The sequence below is a fragment of the Neophocaena asiaeorientalis genome, unplaced genomic scaffold, assembly GCF_003031525.2.
Source record: "Neophocaena asiaeorientalis asiaeorientalis breed wild unplaced genomic scaffold, Neophocaena_asiaeorientalis_V1.1 scaffold78, whole genome shotgun sequence".
Taxonomy (NCBI): domain Eukaryota; kingdom Metazoa; phylum Chordata; class Mammalia; order Artiodactyla; family Phocoenidae; genus Neophocaena; species Neophocaena asiaeorientalis.
The window spans coordinates 13,596,445-13,610,914 of NW_020175018.1; the positions used below are offsets into that span (position 1 = coordinate 13,596,445).

Sequence of the window (14,470 nt, forward strand, 5' to 3'; positions counted from 1 at the left end):
GGAACCGGCGAGGCGATGTATGAGATCGTCTAGACCCTTGTTTAGAATGCGCTCCTTCCTTCTGATATTATGTCTGTCCTATTCTTTGGGGGTTAAAATGTTTTATTTTTGTAAAATAAAGGTGATAGTAGATAGGAGGCTTATGTTTTGTTGTTGTTCTGTTTGATTTTTTTAAACGAGGGCAGAATTTAAATTTGGCAAGTAAGATTTTGGAGAAAATTTTACTGGTCCATGAAATCTGAAAAGGAAGCTTTGGTCCAAGGAGGAGGAGGGTGGCTCAAATTATTCTTCATGCTTCCTAGGGGCTTCAGCCCACAGCTCCCTCCCCTCCAACCCTCTCCTCCCAACAAGGCAAACAACAGAGGCAGCCCCTGCCTTCAAAAACCCTCTCCAGAAAGAGAAGCTATAGGAGACTTTTAATTATTCATTGGCCCAGCTGAGCTAGCAGCTGGGGCCTGGCCCCCCGCTGGCTTCAAGCACCTTCTTTATATCCCCTTCAGTGCCTCACCGAGAAGACAGTTCTCTGGGGAATCTGTTCTGGTGCTTCTGGGGCCAGGATTACTGCACCAACCCTTATAAGTCCCAGCTGCTGCATGGGGTTAGGTTTGCTCTGTCCTTATCAGCTCTTCCTGGCGACCTGGTTCTTCACAAAGCCAGGCTCTGGCAGAGCGTTTGGTCACATTTCAGCAACGCAGCTCTTTGTCACCCTGGCCCTTGGCCACAGCCAGGTATAAAGGGAACTTTCTCCTCTTACAGATAACTTTCCTCTTCTCCCAGGCCCCAAGCGTAGGGAAAGGGGAGGTGAGGGAGGGCAGCATCAGGGCCACTGTCACGTTGCTATTTGTGTGGACTGCACGGACTGCAGTGTGGTTTGTGCCTCCCGGTGTGGGGGGCACGGGCTACCACGTACCCCGTTAGCTCAAGGCCGCCTTTTCCCTCCCCACAAATACACACTCAGCTCTCGGGACCATTTCTCTGCAGAGTCTCCGCAGTGGCAGACCTGACCGTGCCTCGCCCTCTGTGCCTTTGCCCCTTTTCCCGTGGGCACCTCTTGCTAGTTCCTACCCCCGCCAGGAGCGCCTGGAGGTGTCTCCTTATACCATTTGTACCCGGCAGACACAGGTGAGATCTGCTTCTGGGCAAGGCCCCTCCTCCCGGCCCACCTGTCCCCTGTGTCATGTGCTCCCCGAGCCTTTCGTTACCTTTGTCCTGGCCCATTTCTGCGAGCTACATCTGGAAGGGGCACTTCTGGAGCTGCCCTCACAGACCTTTGTTTTAGATAGATAGCATCACCTGATGTCCTCGGTGAGTAACATTTGGTGTGCTAACGCTGCCTGGCCTGTCACACGGATTCCACTCCTTAGTCCCTGCCCTCTGTAGGAGAGATAGAGGTGAGAGATGAGAGATGGGTCTCAGACACTGCTGGCCGTACAAAGCGTTACCCACGTTCGCACCTCTGACCCAGCATTTCTGCACAGGGTATTGTTCATGGAGTGAACAATTGGGAGTAACCCAAACATTTAACAGTGAGGGATTTGGTAAGTAAATCACAGTACATTGGTACAGTGAAATATTATTCACTTGTTAGAGGCTTTTGCAAAATTGCGAAATTATGTTTCCTTGTTGCTGTGGAACGAGGGTCATGAGGAAACTGATCAGGCTACGAAGTGGCGTGTGCCCTGTGACGCCTGTTTCAGCGTCTGTGTGTGGATGTGTACCATCACCCTGTACCAGGCACTGTGCTTCCTGGATTGTCACTTAGTCCTTGTGACGGCCCTTGGAGTCATTTTCCATCATGCCCATTTTTGAGATGAGGAAACAGGCTCAGAGAGTTAAAGTCACTTGGTCAAGGTCTTGCGGCAACCAAATGGTGTTTTAGCTGTGATTTGAAGGCAGGTCCAGCTGCCTTCAAAATTCTCACCATGATAAACAATGGAAAACACTATTAAAAAGATGCAATAGAAGAGTACGTTAAAATGTTAATAGAGGTTCCCCCGTTATCTGAAAGTACAGCGTTTCTATGAAACCTTTTGTAAACCAGAGTAGTGTAAAGTGAAAATCCTCTTTAGATTTCTTTCGGGTAGCAAAAACAGCTACTAATGTAGGTCTTCCGTAAAACTAAAGCGGCGAAAAGCGAACTTTCGAAAAGCGGGGTATACCTGTGGTGTTGCTTTCTGGGTGGCAGGATTATTGGTCATTTTTGTTTTCTTCCTTTTTGCATATCTGTTTTCAGTGCTGAGCAGGTATCGTGTTCTAGACGGAAGACACCAATAAAATGTAGTAAAGCAGGTCAGGGCCGCAGCTTGTGCTCATGTGGTAGCTCCCCCGGGTGAGCTGTGAAACCGGGTGCGGAAGCCACGCTGGTCCCTCAGCCTAGTGCCGGGCCCTTTCTGTGAGGCTCACTGTGTTCACCTGTCCCCTCCTTCATGCTCAGGGTGGTGGGAAGAAAGGGGGACAGCAGGGAGACGCCAGCAGTGCCAGGCCTCGCGGCCACTGTCCAGCAGCAGTTGGGACTTCTTCCCTCTGTGGCTCTAGCTTGGGGACACTAGTCTTCATGGCTTGGCCCCCTCTACTTGCCTCCACAGGCCATTGAGAAGCTGGTCGCTCTCCTTAACACGCTGGACAGGTGGATTGATGAGACTCCTCCCGTGGACCAGCCCTCTCGATTTGGGAACAAGGCCTACAGGACCTGGTATGCCAAACTTGACGAGGTGAGGCTGCTGCAGGACAGGCTTGGGGGCTGGGCTGGGGAGAGAGCTGTCAGATATCAGAATCACTGGGGAGTTTGTTAAAATGGCAGTTCCGTTTCTCAAAGTACAAATGCGTTTACCCTCTCCCGCAGCCCTCCTCCAGGAATCACCACTGTGGATGCACAGTCCTCTGCACAGGGCTGTTTATTAGGTGATCGTAGCAACGGATTGAAACGTCCCACGTGTCCATCTGCAGTTTATTATCCGTTAAATAAATTGGAAAGTCAACCCAGGGAGTACCGTGCAGCTCTGAGAGAGAATAGGGAGGCCGACTAGGGAACTCGGGAAGGGACCGCAACTTCCAGTGGTCCCTCGGCATCTGTGGGGGATTGGTTCCGGCACCCCCTGCGGATGCTCAAGTCCCTTGTATAAAATGGCGAGGTTCAGTCAGCCCTCTGTATCCATGGGTTCTCCATCTATGGATACAAAGGGCCGACTGTACTGTTAGGTTAGAGGGGAGCTGGGGTGTTATGCACACGGCAAGCTGCCTTTTGGTAAGAAAGAGGGGAAACAAAAAAGGTATGTTTGTATTGCTCAGTTTGCACTGGAAGGATATGTAAGAGGCAAATAAGGCTGTGGTTTCTTTTTTTGAGGATGGGGGAGGGGGTGGACGGGAAAGGGTGAAGTAAGACTTCTCAATGCATCCCTTTTATAATGTATTTAGTTTTGAGTCATGCAAAGGTAATACCTGTTAGAAGCAAACAAAAAATAAACATGAAGGATAGTCACCCCTGGGAGTCCAGATTCTCACCAGGTCTCCAGGAGATTCTCATGCCAGGTGATTTTTGGGTTTTTTTGTTTCTTTGTTATTTGGCCACGCCACGTGGCATATGGGATTTTAGTCCCCCCAACAGGGATTGAACCCTGCGCCCCCTGCGTTGGAAGCTCAGAGTCTTAACGACTGGACCACCAGGGAAGTCCCTCATGCCAGGTGTTTATAGACTGAACTTAGAGAAACTTGCATCCTAGTTTCTTTGGCCTAGTGTTTTCACATGGAACAGAGGGGAGTCCCAAGGACCCAGCAAAACACCGTCCTTCCGTAAGAGTGGCCTGGGGCTGCTTCTGGTCTCTAAGATGGCACATGGGCGTATTTTTTTTTTTTTAAGTTATAACTTAAAGAAAGCTGACAAGCCATAGCTGTCAATCATGTACAGCTTGATCGATCTTTTTTTTAAAATAAATTTATTTTTATTTATTTATTTTTGGCTGCATTGGGTCTTCGTTGCTGTGTGCCTGCCCTCCCTAGTTGTGGCAGGCGGGGGTTGCTCAGCAGTTGTGGCGCAGGGGCCGAGCCGCTCCGCAGCATGTGGGATCCTCCTGGGCCAGGGCCCGAACCCACATCCCCCGCATTGGCAGGCAGAGTCTCAACCACTGGGCCACCGGGGAAGTCCCCTTGATAGATCTTAACATGTTTTTACCCTTGCATCCGTCCATGTCAAGCCATGGAAAATTCCCGCACTTCAGCAGGGCCTTGGTGCCCCTTCCTAGTTGATATCCCCCAGACGCTTCTGACAGCTGTCCTGTAGCTCGATCTTGCCTGTGTTTGAACTTCACGTAAATGTCTGGCTTCTTTTGCTCAACATTGTGTGACTCCCCTGTGCTGGGCGGAGCAGTGGGTCTTCTTCATTGCTACGCAGCATTCCAGGGTAAGGCCATAGCACAAGTTATCCCTTCTGCCGTTGCCGGACGGTTCGGTTGTGGGTTGTTTCCACGTTTTGGCTGCTATAAATAATGCTGCCGTGAACGTCCTTGCATACGTCTCTGGTGGACGTCGGGCACAAACTCCCTCGCTGGGAGTATGAAGAAAGAGGACATCTCTGGAGGTGTCAGTGAGTTACTAGGTGGGAAAGTCGAATGGCTTCTTTGTAGATCCCTCCTGTCTTGCCCCCAGAACCGTGTCCCCTGGAGGGAGGGTCAGCAGATGAAGAGCCACCCCAGGGTGGTCTCCGTTGTGTGAAAAGACATGCTCTCCCTCCTCTTCCTTCTGTGGGCAGTCAGAGCAGGGAGCCAGGACTGCTCGCTGTGGCAGCCAGGCTCCAACCAAGATGCTGCCTCTGGGCACCTGGCCACCGAGATGCTGCCTAATCTGCCACCACTTTGTGTCTCTTGTGTTATCAGGAAGCAGAAAACTTGGTGGCCACGGTGGTCCCCACCCATCTGGCAGCTGCTGTGCCCGAGGTGGCTGTTTACCTAAAGGAGTCAGTCGGGAACTCCACGCGCATCGACTACGGCACAGGTACCCGTTACCGTGGGCGGCGCCTGCTTGGCTTCGCAGTGGCCCTTTCTCGGGTTGCCTGCTCTTTGCTCTGGGTTGTGTTGGTGGGGTGAGGGAGCCAGCTGGGGTGCAGCGCGGCAGGTGCAGGGACGCCTGCTGCTCTGGCTTGGTCCACCAGGGGGAGCCGGTGCCACATGCATGGTGGTGTAAGCGCAGAGCTGACTTCTGTTGCTTGTGAAGAGGGCCTCGCTGTGCGCTCATCGTCATCCCCAAACTGATAATTTGTTGAGCACTTAGCGTATCCCGAGACAACCGCTTACGGAATCCTTGAGAACTGAAAGACCCTGGTAGCCTCTGGCAGCGCTGTGGAGCATTGCTGTTAGCCACTCGGTGCCCTTCAGAGGGAGCGCTGTGGGCATCTTAACAGGGAAGGGGGGTGTCCTCTATCTAGGTCAGGCGTGGCTGAGGAGGGTCGCTGCTTTGATAGGCCCGCCTTTCTTTTCCTTTCCACGCTGAAGCAGGCGAATGCAAGAGCTACTGCTCTCTCGGGCCCTTCCCTTGCCTCTGGAGGAGCCCCGGCCCCAGGGGCAGGCCTGGAGAAGGGCCCCCTTGGACCTGGGTCATGGGAAAGTTCTGTCATCTGCTCCCCTGATGCTGAGGAACAGGCTTATTATCGAGTGAGACTTTTAGGGGCGGCGCTTTGACTGAGACCAGCCGACCAGGAAGACATGGAGGTGGGGAGTGGCCAGGTCAGCAGGGGCTGGGTTTTTCCTCCACTCTCAGATGCTCTTAGCTGTGCAAGGGTGATGACTACCCCTGTGTGATGGTGGCCTGGACTCTGGCTGGTCATGATCAAAAACTGTGCAGGTGAAAGGAACAGCTCATTAGCTTTCCAGGCCCTTGCAGGGACCCTTCTTCTGCAGAAATAGGACAGGAAGCCACTGAAATATTCTCTCCTCCCCTCCCTCCAAATATGTTTATTATGACACCATGAACCATGGGATTCGGCCCAGAGTCCCGCCGGCGGTTTCTGTAGCGCTGACCATTTCTATTTGACGTGACTGGGAAGGAAGGGGGGTGCCCTTTGACCCTGCAGTGTGGCCATGCTTCGAAGCCTTCAGTAGCTCCTACTGCTCTTAGGATAAAGTCTGAACCTTTTTCCTGTGGCTGTAAATGCCTGTCTGATCTCCAGCCTCATTGCATTACACTTTCTCCCTTGCTCTCTCTGCTTTAGCCAGACTGGCCTTCCTAGGGTTCTTCAAACATATCACGGTTGTTGTTGTTGTTTTGGGGGGGCCTCAGGGCCTTTCCATGTGCTGTTTCTCCTGGCTAGCGTGCCCTTCTTGCTTCCCTCACGCCCTGTGCCTTGCCAGCTCTTACTCATCTTTCAAATTAAATGTTATTTCTGAAGGGAAGCCTTCCTGAACCCTAATGTCAGGATCCCCCTGTGATATCCTCCAATTATCACCCTATCCTTCTCCTTCAGAGGTGGGTTCATAGAAGTGATTGTATATTTAATGTCTGTCATCCTGATAGGTCATAAACTATCAAACAAGGGCCTCTGTCCCTCTAGTGCCTGACATGGGCGGTGGTGGCCACCTGCAGTAGGTGCTGCATAAGTAGGGCAGGACTGATGGGTGAGTTAAACCTCCAGAATGAGATGCGAATGCCTACTGAAGCCCCACCAGCCCGGGCCTTTTTAGGAGTAGGATTATAGGACTAGTGGTTCTTAAAAGGACCTAGTTCTTTCTGGGTGGGGAAGAGGCCCCGTCACCTCCATGTTCACCTCCGTCCTTAGAGGGGAAGTTAGCAGTGATTTGGACTCTGGTGAGGCCAAGAACAGTCCCACGCCTTCTGGAAGACTGTCAACCTCGGCTGTGTTTTCTCCCCCAGGACATGAAGCTGCCTTTGCTGCTTTCCTCTGCTGTCTCTGCAAGATAGGGGTGCTGCGAGTAGACGACCAAATAGCCATTGTCTTCAAGGTGTTCAATCGGTGAGTGAGCCCGGCGGGAGGGGCGGCGGCCGGGGGAGGAGCAGCCGGGTCTCCTTCCTCCTTGTTACCATCAGACTGGGGACGGGGTGCTAGAGGGGGCTCCTGAGGGGCCGTGGCTTCTCTTGTCCTGTCCTAATCAAGCTGTGTCTGTGAACAGGGTGTCCAGGACTCCTCCTTCTGACAGGTTCAAGTTCAAGTAAAAATAAGCGAAGGGAATGTTACGTAACGACCGCTAATGCTTCTGTGGCATTTCTCGCGTAGTGGTAACTTGTAGGCGCTTTACACACAGCTCTTTTTATTCTCACGAAGACGCTCATTTCCATTTTATAGATGAGGAAACTGAGGCATAGAGAAATCGGGTCCTTTCACTGAGGTCACAGCCAGCTGAACCCAAGCAGTCAGGCTCTGACCTGCTCCCCTCACCACCCAGACCACTTCCCGGCACGTGGGTGTGTCTCCGTCACCAGAGGGCGCTGACACATCTGTTCAGGGCCCCACTCTGGTGCTGCTGATGCTGCAGCTCCAGGGGCGGTTCCCGAAGGGATCTAGGGGATGATCTCCTTGGACTCCCATCAGCTTTCCTATGGGCAACCCGAAGCAAGAGGAGCTGCGGCTCCCGCCCAGGCTCTCAAGTTGTCAGGAGGTGATGGCACTAACCCCCTTTCCCAGTTGGTGTTTTGCCCCTTTCGTGGGCCAAAAGGAGGCTGAGTGTGAGGGAAGAAAATGAAGTTCCATAATTTTGAGCGTATCAGCCGATGCGTAACACAGGCATGCAGGTTTTCATTGAAAAGGAGATCTGTTACACTCTTAGGTGGTTATTTCCGGCCTCCTTTGCTCCCATTGGCCAAAGGGTTGAGACTGTCTTTCTGCTTTTTGCCACCTCCCCTCCCTTCCCTGCCCTCCTGTGCAGGTACCTTGAGGTTATGCGGAAGCTCCAGAAGACGTACAGGATGGAGCCGGCCGGCAGCCAGGGCGTGTGGGGCCTGGATGACTTCCAGTTTCTGCCCTTCATCTGGGGCAGTTCGCAGCTGATAGGTACTGAGGTCCCCTGGCCCTCCTCCCTCCCCTCCTGCCCAGGGTGCACAGTGACAGCTTGGAAAGCAGGCATTAGACCGGCTATTGACGGAGGCTGCTCGCTGCCGACCTTCTGCTGCAGCTGGCGTGGCAGGCTGGGGAGGCTGAGGCAGATAATGGAAAGCGACACGGGCTGGGGCGAGGGCGCCTGGCGCGTGACGGACTGGTGTGAAATGCGCCCCGGCTCCTGGCGGCAGCTGCGGGGTTTTTTGTTGAAAATGAGGGGTTCTTTTGACTCAGTGACCAGCACCATCCGCTGTTATCATCGAGCCGTGCACGGGGGGCGCCCATCGAGGAGCTGCTGCTCGCTCCGGGCCCTCTCTGGGGGTCCCTCCCACTTTCCCACGGGCGAGCCAGAGTGGGAGAAGGGTCCACGTCTGTTTCCACGTAGGATTAACTGCCTACGGAGTAATCTTAATAAACGACCCTTTGTTGAGTACTTCCCTGCGCCAGGCACTGCTCTCTGCTTCAGGCAAGCACCCTGGGGAGGCTCTTTGCCGGCAAACCGCTGCCCAGCACTCACCCGTGCAGGCACCGTGCCAGGTGCTTCACGGTGCTCCTGACGTTCAGGTGGCACTCCACAGCCCCACTGCACGGGTGAGGCAACTGGGTGGCATGGCTGGAAAGCAGCAGGGCCGGAGCTTATTACACTAGAGTACAGACCTGCACAGGGCCATCGATTGCTCCAGCGAGATCAGGCGTTGAGGGCGGTGGGCAGGACTGCAGCCGTGGGGTGGGTGCAGATGGCACGGGGCTGCGGTGCCCCGCCGGCGCGAACGCCTGGTTCTAAACCCCGGGGCTCTTTGCTGTTTCCAGACCACCCGTGTCTGGAGCCCAGGCACTTTGTCGATGAGAAGGCCGTGAACGAGAGCCACAAGGACTACATGTTCCTGGAGTGCGTCCTGTTTATCACCGAGGTGAGCAGAAGGGCTGAGGGAGGGGCCCGCGGCAGCCTCCGGGCCAAAAGGGGCTGAGGCTGGTGGCTTTGGACACAGGAGCCGGAGCTGCCATCTGAAGATGGCAGGGCCAAGCCCTGAAGTGGGTTGTTGAAAAGGAAGCCCAGCCAGGCCTCTCTGAAAGGTTAAGCCACCTTCTGACTGTCCAGGCTCTCTTCCTCTAAATCAGTACTCTGGGGTTTCTACTGGAGCCGACAGATTAAGACCTGGTCATTAGGTGGACTTGGTGACCGACGCAGCAGGTCTGAAGGGTGGGGGCCACAGGGTCTGCAGAGCTGTGTGCGTGTGGGACGAAGCCATTGCAAGAGTTGGAGAGACTGGAGTGGAAGGTGGGACAGATCCCTGCTGAAGGGACACGGCTTTGCTGGACCTGGGCCAAGGGAGGTGCTGGAAGCACAAGTGACAGGCCTGGACCCCCAGCCCACCCAGCGGGGGTCGTTTAACTGGGTGTCGTTGTCCTGCTAAAGTAGGGCCTCCCGCCAGTGCGGCCTTGGACCGCTTCCTCAGGGTCACCTGGGGAGCTCGTGAAAATGCACGTTCTTGGGCCCCACCTCAGCTTTCTGAATCAGAATCTTGGGGGACGAGCGCTAGGAACCTGAATGTAAACACATATGCCAGGTGATCAGGCATGAAAGTTGGGGACCCACTGCGCTCGGGCCTCTCTTTCAGGAGGTGTGGGGACCTTTCATCCTTCCTGCCTGGTACCCACCCCACAGGCTCCCAAAGGGCACCCTGGCTCTGCCACCTGGAGAGGGTCTCGCCCCCGTTCTCCTTCCTGACACCTGCAGGCGTTCCTGCTGGCCCAGTGATGTCCCTCGCACACCCGTGGGCGCCCCTGCCGGTGCGGGCTTCTCTCTTGGCCGCCCGTTCTGAGCCCCCTGAAGAGGGGGAGACGCCTGGCCAAGCAGCCAGAGCTCCACTCTCCTGGTCAGCAGTCGGCTCAGGCCTGCGCCCAACTGCAGAGGCCAGAGGGGAATGCCACGTTTTTCCAAGTCAGCAAATGAAGGCCGTCCTGACGGCTGGGCGGCCACCACTCGATTCTCAGAGATCTGCTGCTTTCAGCACTGCAGGCAGCCCAAGGTCGGAAGGACTCCAGGGCAGCCTGGCTCGCTGCCTTGAGAGCCAGTCACATGCTGCTCTCTCCAGAGTAGCATGGGAGGGTGTGCGGAGCTGGGGAGACCCCAGGAGGAGCTGGGTGAGGAGAAGGGGTGGCCTCGCCCGCTCCTGGGGGTAAGAGGCTAAGCTGTTCCGGCTGGCCAAGCCCCTGGGTCCCTGTCAGTAACTAACAAGGAGGAACGCCAGGCTGGGCCTCAGGGAGTATGGGAATTGACTCCATCTTAAAACTTTGTTTCCTTGTTTGTTTGTTCGATTACGCTGGTGTGAAAACCCCAAAGCTTTGCTCAAGTCTGGGACCCAGGTCCTCTGCTAGAGGGAATCCTACGGTGGCCACTAGGTGGCACTAAAGACACATTGAACTCGGAGGTTCTGGTAACAGTTGAGGGAGAGGCAAGAACTGGCAGGAGGCCGGTAGGCCCTGGAGTTCCTGGGTGGTTCCACACGCTCTCTGCGAGGCCTGGTTTTCGCCCGGGGCCTCGGTGCTTGGGCCTGGTGGTGGACGTTGGCCGCTAGCAGGGGACGTGCCCCAGAGCCGAGTGACCGGCGAGAGCCCCTCTCACCCACTCGGCCAGCCTAGAGCAGGCTGGCGCAGCTCCTGACTGTGGCACACATTGTGCTAGTTCTCCGGAGTCTGGGCTCACCACCCGGACCAGGGTTTTCGCAGCCCCCAGTTGGTGGTGAGGGAGGCCCGAGGCCTGACGCTGGGACGTGGGGACCCGGCGGCCTGCGTGGAGCTCTGTGTGCTGTGGTCAGGAAGGGGGCAGTGTTGCCTCTGGAGACCCCAGGGATCACTAGAGCTGGTGCAGCTAGGGGATTTAACAAACAAGAAGTTGGAAATGAGACCGTGCTTTTCCTCCCGCCGGGACCAGCCTGCGACCTGCCCCGGTGTCCCTGAGCGTCCCTGATGAGGGACCTCACCTTGCAGGGCTCCTGCCGCCTCAGGAAATGCAGCCCTGGCGCCTTTAAGAGCCCAGGGCAGGCAGGAAAAGAATTTCAGTTTCAATCTGGCTTCTAAATTTGGAGTTTTGGGAAGGGAGGGATCAGATTTCAGCTGGAAGGGAAGGAGCTGACAGGAAGGCGCTGTGCAGAGCCTCCCCCCACCCCACCCCCCTCAGTTACTGACAGAGGAACCATTTACAAAAGGCCGATTCTCTTGGGAGTGGAGAGGCAGGAACGCAGCGTCTGTGAGTAATTTCCTGCTCAATATGGCTGCTCTGACTCATGCGATCCCCCTGGGGTCACTGCGGGCCTGCAGCTCGCTCGCTCCTTCTCGCTCCTTCTCTTCTCCCTTTGTGGCTGGAATGAGCGAATGTTTTTTGTCTTCTTGACCCCATTCCCTTTCCCCCCTTATCTGCTTTCCTTTCCAGAGTTGCAGAGGCTCCTTCTGAAGGACCTAAGGAGACCTTGGGACCCTGAAGGCTGGGGGTGGGGGTGGGGGCAGCCCCTCTAAATAGCATCTCTGGCCTTTCCATGGAGGCGGCCCGGGCCACTGGGGCTCCGGAGCTCGGGCCTCCCCCCGGCTCTGCCAGCGGGCCAGAGAGGCCTTTTGGGTCCCCCACCCCGTGCCCCTAGCCGGGGAGGCTGGCCCACAGGCAGAACCCCTGGTTTCCCCACGTCCCTGGGCCAGCCTTGGCCACGGAGCCCTCGCTGAGCAGACCCCTGGAGCTGCAGCTGTGACAGAGCCAGCAGGGTGCCTCCTGGGTGGTTCGCTCACGGGACCTAGTCCAGAGTGAAACTGGTTCCCCAGCTCCAGTGATTCCTGAGCTTCTCAGGGCCTGGAAGTATGCAGGAGAGGGCTGGAGCCTAGCGCTCCTCCCGTGGGGCCCAGAGCCTGGGGAAGGGGCGGGGCGAGGGGAGGGCAGGGTGGAGCCTGACGGAGTGGGACTTTGGGAACAAAGCACCCTGAAGGCCAAGCCCCTGCAGGCTGGGGGCTCCTGGCTGCCTTCCTGGAGGAGGGAGCCTTACAGAGAGGAGGGGAAAGATTCTGGGTGAAGGGACTGGCCCGGGAGAAGCCCTGTGGGGACCATGGGCCATGGCCTCACTGCTCGAACCCCGGGGGTTGAGACAGGCTTTGGGGGGACTTGGGCCAGGGGAGGGAGATGGCAAGGGTAGAATGGCATCTTTTTCGACGTAGATCTTACAGTTTTGTAAGAGTTGCCTTGCTGCAGGAGTGAGAGGCCTGCGAGCATGGGTCACCAGGCGAGTCCACAGCTGAAGGGTGGGGGGTTTGTGTTCCTGGGACCTCATGCTTATGGTGCCCAGTATGGAGACCCATCCCTCCTCTCTGGAACAGCTCTCCACCAGCCCCGCCTCTACACACAGCCTCTTCTGGAACCTTCCACCTACTCAAGGTCCAAGTCTGCTTTCTTGCCAGCTCAGCCTCTTTGCTTTTGAAACTCTTTCTTCTGAAACCTGGGGCTCCGGGTGCTGAGCCCGTTCCCCCAGCATCATCAGTGTTGCTTATCAGCCCGGGAGGGGACTGTGTGGCGGGGGATTGTGACCTGCTTGTTAACAAATACAGACACGCTGGCCTCGTGCTGCTCACGGGGTGCGCTCAGGTACACGAGCTCTTCCTCGTCTCAGCGCGGTGGTTTCTGATACCATGGGGGCTCCACTGGGCTTGCCGCAGAATTTCTTCCAAGAGGAGGGACTGGGAACAGAGCCGTCGCTGCCGTTGCCCTCCCTTCCCCACTCCCCTGCCAGGTCAGGCTGGCTTTCTAAACAGACAGACCTTCCTCCCCCATCTGTTGCAGGTACCCTGTGGCTCATGTCTGCCCCCTCTTTTCCTTCTCCTTCTGCCTGCCATGCAGAGGGCAGTCAGATGCCTGGGTTTGGTCTGGGCCCTCCCCCAAACCGACCCCTCCCTCAGCTCTTCCAGCCCTGCCTGTGGCAGGCCAAGAGGGACCCTGTCCTGGCACTTGTGTGTGTGTCCACATATATGTACGGGCCTGCAACTTGCGCGTGTGTGTACGTGTGTATGCTCCCACAACCTTGCTGCAGGGGAGCAGGGGTGGGCTCCTGGGCGACCCATCTCTCCAGCTTGTGGACTCTTTTTTTTTCCAGATGAAAACAGGCCCCTTTGCAGAGCACTCCAACCAGCTGTGGAACATCAGTGCCGTCCCCTCCTGGTCCAAAGTGAACCAGGGTCTCATCCGCATGTATAAGGCCGAGGTGAGTGGGGACTGGCCTGCACGCTTGGTCCTGGGCTGCATCTCCCTCGTCCCCACCCCGCTGTTTTGTTCTGAATCCAGCTCTGAGTTGCCGGCCAGCCCCTCTGACGCTTGAGGCCTCAGAATCTCTTGTCTGTGGGATGGGCAGTCAGAAAAGCACTGGACTGAGGCCCAGCTCTGCCCTGTGACTGAGCCAAGGCCCCGCTGCTCGGGGGTCTCTGTTCCCACTTGTCAAATGACTGGAGGCCCTTCTCAGCTCTGTCTCCTGTGGGGACACGAAAATGAAAACAGGCCTGGGAAAGGGTTTTATCCTTTGGAGGCATCATCCGAAGTGATGTCCCTCCAGCTTCGGTGGGTCTGATCGCTGGGCAGGTGGGAGGCCGGGAGCTGGCATTTTTAATGACCACTTGAGGTGGTCCTCGCTGCTCTCCAGTCAGAGAGGCAGGGAGAGGTCTGGATTTCCAGAGCTCCCCGCGCTGGGAGGCGGCTGCCCCCTCTCCTGCCCTTCTCTGCTCGCCTCTTTGGCACCCTTTTCCCAGCCAAGGAGGTGGCTTCTTTTCTGGCAAGTAGGGAGGAGACATTTCTTCCCACCCCATGCTTTCCTCTGGCTCCTTGCACATCTTATGCAGGCCAATCCTGGAACTGCTTGACCTTGGCCAGGGGAGGGCCTGGGCGTGAAGTCCCTCACCTGGAGGAGTGGGTCCCAGAGTCCCCTCTTTTCACCCTCAGGCTGGTGGTCTCAGGTGTTGCCCTGCAGGTGCGCCTCTCTTGACCCTTGGTCATCCCTCTCCTGGGGACGGGGGGTTCTTCGGGTGGCCTCCTTACACCCAGAGCTCACTCAGACCCATCAATGGAGGCAGGGGAGCAGGGAGGGCAGGCTGTAGGGGGCTGGGTGCGTTTGGTAGTACCAGCGCTTCCAGTGGGCCTGGATCCCTCTGCATGGCCCTGAAGGGGTTAAAGGCTCTGGAGCTGACCGGGCCTGGCCTTCTCTCTCCCTTCCGCCCCCTCCGCCTCCGGTCCCCTTCCTCTGGACTTCACATCCTGTGTTTAGGTTCCAGCCCACATACCTCTCTAATCTGAGAGGAGCCTTTGCTGGGGCTGTGCAGGCTCCTTCCGGCCGCAGCCCGGCCCTCCATGCTGGCCCTCCTGCTGGGGAGCACCCGGGGTCCTGCCCTGTGTGTGTTCTGTTGTTCTTG

At 56.4% G+C, this 14,470-nt stretch overlaps 1 protein-coding gene across 4 annotated transcripts in view; it reads left to right on the plus strand.

The window, feature by feature from the left end:
* Window positions 1-14,470, plus strand: part of PTPA (protein phosphatase 2 phosphatase activator) — a 25,433-nt gene that overhangs the window by 8,050 nt on the left and 2,913 nt on the right. For 2 of the 4 annotated variants that reach the window (XM_024762128.1, XM_024762127.1), the window contains 7 exons: window positions 982-1,122; window positions 2,586-2,711; window positions 4,869-4,986; window positions 6,859-6,958; window positions 7,869-7,993; window positions 8,849-8,949; window positions 13,168-13,275. In XM_024762128.1, coding sequence (XP_024617896.1) covers window positions 982-1,122; window positions 2,586-2,711; window positions 4,869-4,986; window positions 6,859-6,958; window positions 7,869-7,993; window positions 8,849-8,949; window positions 13,168-13,275 — 819 coding nt within the window. The remainder of the gene's footprint in view (window positions 1-981; window positions 1,123-2,585; window positions 2,712-4,868; window positions 4,987-6,858; window positions 6,959-7,868; window positions 7,994-8,848; window positions 8,950-13,167; window positions 13,276-14,470) is intronic. The other 2 variants (XM_024762129.1, XM_024762130.1) reach the window with 2 other exon arrangements.